The sequence below is a fragment of the Aptenodytes forsteri genome, unplaced genomic scaffold (assembly GCF_000699145.1).
Source record: "Aptenodytes forsteri isolate BGI_AS27 unplaced genomic scaffold, ASM69914v1 Scaffold257, whole genome shotgun sequence".
NCBI classification, from domain to species: domain Eukaryota; kingdom Metazoa; phylum Chordata; class Aves; order Sphenisciformes; family Spheniscidae; genus Aptenodytes; species Aptenodytes forsteri.
In genome coordinates, this window is record NW_008795194.1 from 647,618 (window position 1) to 659,042 (window position 11,425).

Here is an 11,425-nt window from a genome sequence, read left to right on the forward strand (position 1 = left end):
GACAAAAAGAAAGGTGTAAGAAGTAAGAAATAAGAACTAGAATAATAATTTTTTTTTTTTTTTACAACTGAAAACTTTTAATAGGTTCTGGGTTTTAACCAAGAGCTTAAAAATTAATAAAATGTCAATGCAGATTAACATTACAAATTAAAATATAATCAAGCATTACATACTGTTTACAAATACGTATCTCCTGCTTAAGTAGTTGCATTGCAGTTTTTTGTCAAGTGTGTGCATATTTTTTATTTTCCTCACTAGTATTCCCTCATGGATCTTTTATCCAAAATGGTTGTTGGACAGCCTCACTTTATCCGCTGCATTAAACCTAACGATGATCGAGAAGCACTGACATTTTCTCATGAGAGAGTTCTACTGCAGCTACGATACACTGGAATTCTGGAAACTGTCAAAATACGTCAAAAAGGGTATTCTCATCGCATCCTCTTTGAAGAGTTTGTGAAAAGGTAAGACTTCTATAGCATGGCTGTTGTTTTAAAACTCCATTCAATAAAATGTATTCTATGTTTAAATACAGAAAGTTCTACAAATATTGGTTTGTACATGTATGGTCTGATTCTCTAATGAGAGCAGTGACTATCAGAGATAAAGACTACAAGAGATATCTGAGCTCTAATGGAGAAAAGTCAATGTGAGAGCAGCAGTGAGCACTTAGTATTCAGTAGCAAGCCTGTCCCCGTGGTCTCCTCAGTAGAGGCAACAAGTGGAAATTATGCATCACGTTTAGATAATACAAGGATTTGGAAGGTCAGTGACCTTCAGCCATCATACGAAGAATATGCACATGCTTAAGAATGAACTGATGTAAAAGCTTTAGATTTAGAAATATTCCTTGTAATAGCTTCGTAGCCTCGTAGTCATTTATCTTGGAGATATCATGAATTATAACCATATCTCTGTTTACCTGAACCCGTGTCATGGCTACTATTACTGGCTTTAATATTATTCTCAATCTCAGAAAGCTATACATTTGATTCAGGAAATGCTACTGTCTTTATGATGACAGTATGTATATATTATCATTATGGTTTCCTCTAGACTTAAAATATGTTTTTGTGTAGTATTTACGGTTTTCCAGTCTGTAGGATTGATAATTCAATAATGGAGCAGAAGCAGTACCATTAAGCGATCAACTACTCAACGGTAGGAACACGTAGCGATTGCCTAAATCAAGCATTTAGTGCTATTTTCTGAACTGGAAGTTGCTCATCCAGACAATATAGAGTTAATGAATCTACTGAAAGCAAGTCATTCATATGATGCTAGAGGGAAGGAGGTGATTATGTTTTTGAGAAAGAGGAGATATAAACAGTTTCACAGGCCTTTCTAAAACCCAGAGATCAGGTAAATTTATGTGTGTAAATCAGTCATTTGGGCTTGGAAATCTGTGGTCCTTGCATTGAGGGATGTTGAACGGTAAACCATAGCTTAATCAATTCATTCTGAAAAATTATGACATTTTCTGCTTTTTAATATATTAGTATGCCAAATGAATATGTAATAGGAAAACACTAGAGATATATATCCCAGGAAGGATAACTAACATGTTCATTTGTCCATCAAAGCAATTTAATTTTCAGACATGATCTCCCCCAACTTTTTTTTGTGTTACATGACTAATTTTAGTAAGGTCACACTATTCTAAAGCAGGTTTAACAGAGTGATTAATTTTTGTGATCACTAACACATCTTTGCAACATCCTAAAGAGGCTGAAGGCAGAATTATTAACCTTAACTTTTATCCAATTTACACATAAGTGAACTAAGATTAACTCCACTGAAATTAGTGTAAATTGAGAGGAAATTAGGCCTCCTCTTACCAGTAGATTCTTTTCATTCACAAGTGCACTGAATTTGAGTACAACCTTGAAAAGTAATGGTAATAAAGGTAGCACTGACTGTAGCTTTCCATTCCTGCAGATAAGGGCAAGTTGTGTTTAACATTTTGTCAGATACTCCCCAAGTTTTTAGTCCAACTTGATGTAATTCTTTCAGGAAAGAAAGTCAACACAACAAGGGAAGTGGGGGGGAAGATGTAGCAATTTGCCCAACAGCATAGAAGACTTCCTGAGTACAGAATATAAATGGGGGGCGGGAGAGGGGATGTTCTTGCTCCTTTGTTCAGTTCATGCTTTATTTTTAAACAAATTATATTCTGTTTTGCTCTTGGCGGGGGGAAAAAAAAAAAAGAGCAATGCTTAAAAAAAGCTATCAATGGAACAAGAAACATTTTTCTTCAACTTACAGCCATGACTAGTCAAGTGTTTTTAGGAACTAAGTAGTTGAATACATAAAAATGCTTGAGAAAACAGGTCAAATGCTAAACAGATTGGCACTTCTTTGTTCATAATCAAAAAGACATTAGGCAAGTATGAACAAGAGTTTCAAAATGTCAGTAAATGTGAGGATATCAAAGATTTTCTAAGCCAGCAAGTTAATTGGTATTTTGATCCTTTTGAGCAACTGAACAACAAAATGGATGAGCCAGCACTTTTTCTCCCTTGATGTTATTAAACAAATAGGTGTGCTTCTTATCTGCCTGTTCAATAATGCTGTTTTGTAAACTCTTAGCAGGAAATATGAGGACAAAACAATCAAAGGCAGGGAACAGAACCATTCAGGGTTTATCAGGTGGGAGGTAAACAAAAGATAAAGCTCTGTCTAATGTTACTCTTTACTGTCTTCTGTTTTCATGTAGAACAGTGTTGCAAACCTGGAGGTAGTTTATTGGGTTAAAAAACAGATGGTGAGGAGAGGACTTAATTGTAACTCATTCACACAATGTTTCTTCAGCCAAGTATACAACCATCTGTTTTATGTATATAAATATACATATTCTTTTACTTAAAGTAGGAAAATGTAATCTGCAGCCCCTGTAAACACTGTAGACCTGTCAAGTCTTAGGCACTTTGTCTCTGTTGGCCTTGTCTCGCACCCCACACCACCATGTGTCTCTCTTACATGTTTGCTGTGAAGCAGCATGGCCCCTTTCTCAGGCTGGAATCCCAGGTTTCAGACACAGGTTATTAACCTGATCAGGCAACCAGGTGTGCCTGGCTTGTGGGGCCACATAGTGACCATGCACTGCACAGCAGCTAAGGGAGGTGTGCTTTCTAGCTGGGACCTGCACTGAAAGTCCCGCTGGATGGGACACTCCTTGCTATATCCGAGTGCCCAGGCCCCTGGAGCTTCACGTGACATGATGTGGTGTGCAGGTGTGTCCTCACCACATATCCCCCAGCTGTATGCACCTTTTATGTAATGTGGCATATACTGTACCATGGGTTGAAAGATAAGGGACTTGAGAGACTAATGGTGCTAAATGCTGTCATGCTTGAAGTGCCTCATAAGCACATAGGAATGTGTTGAGAAGTTTTGTACAAGTTTCATTTAAGGATTGGCTTTTTTCTTCTCTGTCCATTTACGTTCTGCATTAAAGTTCTTTGTACTGCATTAGGATGCAGGATACACTTTTCCTATAAGCACTACCTACTCCACAGTAGCCAGATGATGTTGCTCAGATCATACGCTCGTGGCAATACCAGTGCCATTACTATCACAGTGATCCCAGTGAGGTTGGTTCTGCTTTTTCAATCTCGCATTGCAAATTTGCATAAGGTCACTGTTGGTACACCTGGTACACACAGTCTCTAAACTGTCAGTGTTGCATTTTCATGACCATATAAAGTCTCATTGACCTTAATGAGTCACGTTCTGCGTTGAGTGGAGCTAGGTATAAAAACTGGTCAAATACTGTAAAATCCTGTAAAACATGTTACCTCACTACATGCTTTCTTCTAACCCCAAAAATTCAGTGGTGATAGACTTGTTTATTATTCAAACTCAGGGAAGCACTAAATTGAATTAGAAGTCAACAGGTTTGCTACAGAGAAAAGAAATGCTTGCTTTTAAAATTATGCATTTTTAATGCCAACTTACTTTTAACACTGAGTCTGCACTGTACCAAAGTCCCTAAGTAATTTCTGGAAACAAAATTGTAATATCCCCCATATTTTGCTTTTACTGTTATCCATGGAAATGCCTGTTATTTGTTTCAGTGGCTTTAAGATTTCACCAGATCTGTATAATGTTCCTGTACACTTTAAATATGGTAATCTACTGTACCTTCCACATATACTTTCTAGACTCTTGTCATTCACAGAACACTGGTAAATGGCTGCAGGATGGAGAAGATAGGAAACCTCTAGGAGTGAAAAGCCCGCTAACACCTTATGAATTGTATATGCAGAATGGACCAAATTATGCCTTTCTGAGAGTATTTCTGTGATTCTATGTTTATCTGATGATTTCCAGCATAAGTGTTAGGTATCTGGTACTGAATTTCAAGAGTATCTTAGATGTTTTTTCATTTTTAATTTACATTTTTTCATTCATACTCTCAATATAGAGTCAAATGTAATTAGTTGTATGAATTCAGATGTGAAAGTTTCTGAAAGAGGTGAGATACAACCAATACAAGTTAGGAGTTTTTGAAAGTTATTTAACGGCTCTTTCAGTGCTAAAAACATGGGGTTTTGTTTTTTTTTTTCAAACTTTCCAACTCCAGGGCTGAGAAGGAACAAACGTCTTTTGGAATGTTGAGAATCTCCCTGCTATTGCTGGGGGTCTGGCTAGAAAGGGATTTTGCCCTCTTGCACCTCATGCTTTTCATTATCCATTCTCCACCTCAGGCCAGTATATTATAGTACAAAGATTTGTTTTAAAGAGAAAAAGGGTTAATCATTACTTTTTTGAGTTAATTGTGTAGAATTGATGCTGCCTTTAAGTCTGGAATGTGAAGGGAACTTTAGTAAAAGACACTGGTATTGTAGTTAATGGTGGTGTTTAAATGCTATTTATTGAACAGCTCCACAGTTCACTCTTTAAAGAGGGGAGAGAAATTGAACCATTTGTTTACAATCAGTTTATCTAATCTGAAACCACCAACACTAAAATGCCTTGGCCATAATCAGATAGTTAATGCATAGCATCGTTCTGAAGTTTTCCATATCTTAGCATACTTGGATGTCTTTAATGTTTAACCTTAACTCTGCATGTCCTAGCTTTGCAATTGTTGGTCTGGGGATAAATTCAACTTTTAAAAAAAGTTGGTTTATACCTAATGACTACTAAGTACAGTTAATCCCATTTTAATGTATGTTGTGTCTGGAATACTATTCATGTCCATGAAGGATAGTTTGTAGTGCAGTGTAAGAATCACTGGTTAAGAAATACATAATTCCAGAGTTTCATCAGCTCTGAGAAATTAGTTTTTCTGAGGGGGAATTACTTTTCTCTTACTTAGTCTTACTACTACTGAGAATGTGATTAGTCAAGTACTCGTAGGAAACATGTAGATGAATATGTGTCACATGTAGGAAATTTTCGAGCAGGATGTATAACCCAAGAAAATAATGTATTTTTGCACAGATATGTGCATGTTTATGAAACAACACATGAAGTACCATAAACTTTATTTTTAAAAATAGAAATAAAAGTATTGGCTTAACATAGAAGAGCACTGAAGTATTCCAGACTACTGCATTTTCTGCTGGAATAACAAATGCAAATATGGAAATAAAAAAGTAGAGTTGTGAAATTTTCATCTCATCTGGAAGCAAATGTGATTTCTAGCTCTACTTTTCTGAAATTAAGTATCTGGTTTCTTCTCGTGGTGAAATGTTGTAAATAGAGGTCACTCTGTGATCTCTGTACAGTAGATTTACATAAGTATGATAGAGATAAAACTAGGCCAATAAATCAAAAGGAACAGTTGTAGTTGCATATACCTCAAAGTTTTGGGTGCATTCCCAGATGTTTTCTGTGCCATTTTGCCATGTACAATATTTGCACGCTTTTACCAGATACATTAAGGTGAAACATTTTACCTTCCTCCAAAATATTCCATATGGTCCATTGCTGTACAAAGATTTTAGATGAGGTAAAATAAATGGATGACCCTATGTGGCACATGCTGTGCTGCCATATCCTGAGCACATCAAGTCAAACTACTTGTGCATCTGTAGTTATGTGATTCAGTCATGAAAACAGGCACCAGATAGAAAACAAAGTGTTTGCTTAAAAAAAATACATGGATTTGAGCTTTGGAACACTAATCTAGAGACCTTTTACTGTGCAGAATGAAAACTCCAAAAGCAGTTCTGGAGGAGAGATAATCAAAAAGAAATTGCCAGTCTTATATTGCTAGACCTTATTTCTGATGAGTAGAGCCATTTCTGCCATATTTTTGATGACCTAACTGAAAAGGAACAGGAAGACCTGATTTTGAAAAACTGATATCCCAGCGTGTTTAACCAGTTACAGGAGTCTTCTGTGCAGTGCTTGGGTCAATCAAAACATTTGGAAAAACACCATTTAGAGGAAGTTTTCGTGAAATTTTGGGAGACAATATGTTTACATACAGAAACTGAAGTAATTCCCATGTTTGTAAAGTTACTGTCATTCTGAATGGCTTGCTTCCTTAGAAGACAGATAAATTTAAATTTAAAAAAAACATTTGTTAAATAGGATTTGATAAGAAAAATGGGCATTGTTTTATTTATGTTTTTCTTCTGAGTACAAAAAGCAAATACATTCTAGATCATGAAAGAGAGCTAATGGAGAGGGTACTACATTTGAAAGATACTGAAGTTTGTCAAAAACAGAACTGTATAGTCGGTGTGTAAATTGCCTAGCTCAAAAATACTTTTTAGTCAGGTATTTGTCAACTTCTCAGTAATTAGAATGTCACTGATAAGATAGTAAGATTCAAAAATTGTGAGAGCCCCCTTGACTATTCTATTGCATCAGTGCTATCTAAAAACTGTTCTGTGGTTTTAAAATTCCCAACTACAACATGCCTTAAAAGATGTATGAACAACCAGAAAACTGATATTATCACTCACTTGAATCCTTCCTTCCTTCTAAGGAAAGGAACTGCTTAAGTTACATACATGTGTAAATAACGTGGCTATCTGAACTGGCTTTTGAAGCAAACAGCAATTTACTATTAGTGCAACTTCCCTGATGTATCTGTCAAGTATCTGTTGAAATTGCATGCTACCACAAATTGTTTGCGATATGTATATTTTAAATCTGAGTTTTATGAGTGCAACTCATAATACCATTTGTCGTGTGAAAACTGGCATCATTAAGTTCAGTAATAAGGTGGAGGAAACGTACTTTTTTTTCTTTTAAATACACCATGTTTCTGCATACCTACTAAATGGTGTGACTCTTAGTATTTTGAAAGACTTGGCTAAAGAATTTGCAATATTACGTTATTGAGAATGTCACTGCATTAAAAATAACTCAGTAATACATAATCTTCTATCATTATTCAGAGTGGGCAATGTCTCCAGTTGGTGAATATCTATGTCTCTGGTCCAGGCCTGATTCCAGTGCTTCAGCCTTCAGACATCATTTTGTTCCTCTTACTGACTATTTTAGTGGTTCTTTTTTCTTTCTTGTGACAACTGGAGCCAATATCTAGAGATTAACTGGAGCTAATATTTGAAAATCACATTCTCGTGATTAAAAAAAAAAAAAAAGTCTTGTGCTATTCCATTCTTTCTAATTGCTTCTCCATATTTTCTCCAGTATGAGGTGGGATATTTTCATGCCTCTGTGTGACTACAGAGGAATCTGTCTTTGAGGTTCACCGGTTGGCTTCTTCTCTTTATGTTTTAAAGAACATCTGATGGCTCTTCCCCATGCTAATAGTTAGGAGAATGGTTTGCTCAACCTGCCAGTTCCTCTCAAACACAATGTACAGTAGCACCTGTAGAAGTATAACTTAATAAAGACCAAGACAACACATGGCGGTTCATAAATGAGAGCTGAGGTGGCGGTTGCTACCATCTAACAGTATACTTGTGCTAAAATAACCTTCAATTTGTAAACTAACTGACACATGTTCTTGCTGTTACTTAACATAATTGTTTGCAAGTAGAGTTACTTAAATACTATAAAACCATTCTTCATTAATGCATGGTGGCTTTACAGGTAGGGATTGGTCCATTCATTCTTAATTCAGTTCAAAGACGTTTGCATTCCTTTTTCATTAACTATTTGCAAAATAATGTTATTTCACATAATTGTTAGGGGCTGTTCTTTGGAAGGGAACGTGGAAAAGTCAATGTTGTTTAGTATGGGCCTGCTCCAAAGGCCAAAGGAATTGATGATAACCATTCCAATTAATTGTTTATCCCAATCAAAGAGAAAAAAGGGTTGTTTAGTATGGGCCTGCTCCAAAGGCCACTAAAATTGATGATAACCATTCCAATTAATTGTTTATCCCAATCAAAGAGAAAAAAGGCATCGTGCCTAAAGACTTACAAACCTAATCATAACCACAGAAATCCTTGTGAGTAAAGAAAATTATTACATTCATATGAGGCGTAATTAACTTGTTTTTTCTTTAAAATAGCTGCTAGTTGGTGAATCAGCACTGATAAAATCCTTGCCAATATGATAGCAATGCCAGTTGTTTTAATTATGCATATATATGACCTCTTCTGGAAGTGTGAAACACAGGTAGGTATTCATGCAGTCTGAGCATCTTGCTGTCGGTAAATTAAGATTGATATGAGAGTTGTTTTTACTGTAAACTATTCTTCACACACAGTGGCAGCCTTTCAGCTTCAATAATCAGTCAGTATCACTGTATCATTTCACTGCCTACCCTCCTAGTGCTGGCCTTTATCCTCACCAATTGAGAATCCTCAGTCTTTCTATTAGGCATACTGAAAATGGGAAGCTCCCCTGAGTTCCTTTGATGGGAGTGATCTTGTTACAAGCTCAAGAGCCTTGGACTTCTTATGTGGATTTATGCTTCCCAAAGAATGTCAAGGCCATTTATATTTCTTTGTCAAAAATGACCGATACCAGTAACTAACATATTGAAAGATTCTGAAATGCCTTTTTTGGCATTTCTCATAAGAAACAGGCATCAGGTCATGAGTAACTTACTTTTGGTGCTTTTCTCTTTCTTTGGTGCTAGTATTTGACTTTTCTCCCACTCAGAAATCTGTAAAGGTGCACTGAACACCTCAGGGAGCACCTGCTTATTCAACAGAACTTGCAGAGAGATGTAACTGTGCCAAAGTATGTTATGCAGCTCTGTAGATGGCGTACTTATTTTACACATTATGCCAAAGGTTTTATTTTTGCTTTCCTTTCTATTACTCTGATTTCTAGCACTTTTCCTTCTTCTTGCTGTCATTCATTCACTTGTTCGCCTGAAAACTTCAGAACAACCTTGGGTGTTTCCTAAGTTGCACTGGTTTGTGAAAGACCTTTATGGATGATTACACTGACTGGGGATTTCTAGTATGCAGCAGATTCTTGTCGCCGCTATGGTACCACTTATTTTCCTATGTCATGTATATGCTCAAATATCTGTTCATGACAGCTGTGTCATGATTTATGAACAGGACTGAGTATAAGGGAGAATTTGGCCTGTGAGTTCTAGAGATGCAGCTCTGAGCTAGAGAAGAGTAGTGAAAGTACATATTGATTGTCAAGTCAATTCTTTCTTTGTCATTTGGTTTTGCAGGTATTATTACCTTGCATTCAAGGCACATGAGACTCCTGTTGGTAGCAGAGAAAACTGTCTTGCCATTTTGGAGAAATCCAAACTAGACAACTGGATTCTTGGGAAAACCAAGGTAGAGGGTGCTAACATTTTCTCAAGGATAGTATCCTTTTAGCAAAACATGTCTAATAGTGGTTTGAAAAGTACTGCATGAATGAACAAAAGAGCAAGGAATTTGCTCCAGTTAGCCTCCCAGGTTACGGAGGTGCCCTCCTAAGCCAGCTGAGTTAGTGCTGCAAGAGGAGGGGTGCACTGGGTACCTCCTCAAAGCGCATTCTGCACATGGCTGCCTTGATAAGGACAGTACATCTGTCAGTGCCTGCTGTGGTAGTGCCTCCCTGAAGTTCCTCCTGCTCTTAATCATGGCATGACTGAAACGTCACACTCTGGCCCATCCTGTGAGCCTGGTTAGTACATTATCCATTTGTGGGGTTTCAGGTGAGATCCTTCTGGCTCTGTCAAGAGCCTTTGTTCATGATTTAAAATGTAGTGGATGACTTCTATAAAAAGGATGGTATACAGTATCTTGACTTGTTTTACAGTGCACAAAGGAAAAACAAGGAGAATTTTCCTGCTCAAGACCCAGATAAAGTATGTAAGCACCCATAGGATTTGCCTTCTGAAGCAGAATGCTGTTAGACAGTATTATGTCTAAAAACAAATCCAACCCAGGATTTATCTTCCCACTGTCAAGAAAGGCTGTATTTCAAAATTGTTGATACCTGAAAATATTCCCATGCCAGTTAACTTTGTAAAGGGATAAATATGTGGTTTATTTTGCAATGGGGTGATTATAATCAGTGGAATAATGAAATTCCACAAGCACACTGAGAGAAAATATTTGATTCACAAGATTGCTATGACATCAGCAACCAGTATTTTACCACTTTTCTCAGCAACAGTGCCCTAAAATAGGCTGACGTAAGACTAATGAAAAGGCAGAGTACAAAAGGTTATGTTACTGCCTGCATGTAATACTAATTTTTTTTTTTGTTCCATTTCAGGTTTTTCTAAAGTATTACCACATAGAGCAGTTAAATTTGTTCCTGCGAGAAGTTATAGGAAGGGTGGTGGTCATGCAAGCCTATATCAAGGGATGGCTTGGAGCAAGGAGGTACAAGAAAGTCAAAGAGAAAAGAGGAAATAGTGCTGTTACCATACAGTCAGGTAAATGTTTACATTCCCTATTTCATTGGGTGTCTTTGCATTTCAAGCTGTTAAATTGCACGTACATTATTTATTCATTTGTAATAGTTATTATGAAATCAAAATAACTGGAGGTGCTTTTCTCTCCAGCTAATTGATGCAAATATTATTGATTTACTTCTAAGGTGTTATCTTAGTATTTGGTAATGTCTTTATTTAAATATTTTGTTATTTTGGATGTGATGCCAGTGCAGAAAATGAAAATATTGTTAGGTATGTCTACGCTAGCATGCAGCACATAAATGAAATGCAGTAGCATGCCCCCCCCTCCATGTATACTAGTATTCCAGATAACATACGTCATGGGGTGGGCCTGAGAGGCTGATTATCACAAATTTAACAGGCTTCCTTGTATCAAATTTGGGGAGCTGTGTGAGGAGGGGAGTTCTTGTGCTGACATGATCATGCACCTTTGCCTTTTGGGTTAGGACATCAGGGAGCAAATGGTGACAATTAAAATTTGGACGAGTGAAGTGGTGTTTGAAGTTGTGGGGATGTGAATACTGCAGTCGTGAACCCAGAGTTCAACATCTGGGTGGGTGGGGAAGAGGTATTGGGGGTGGGGGCTGGAGTGGTTATGGCAGGGGGGGTGGAAGGGTTACCAAA

At 37.0% G+C, this 11,425-nt stretch overlaps 1 protein-coding gene across 1 annotated transcript in view; it reads left to right on the top strand.

The window, feature by feature from the left end:
• Window positions 1-11,425, top strand: part of MYO3B (myosin IIIB) — a 207,858-nt gene that overhangs the window by 129,723 nt on the left and 66,710 nt on the right. Inside the window, 3 exon segments of the mRNA XM_019471869.1 lie at window positions 259-464; window positions 9,575-9,686; window positions 10,618-10,780. Of these exon segments, the coding sequence (XP_019327414.1) occupies window positions 259-464; window positions 9,575-9,686; window positions 10,618-10,780 (481 nt within the window).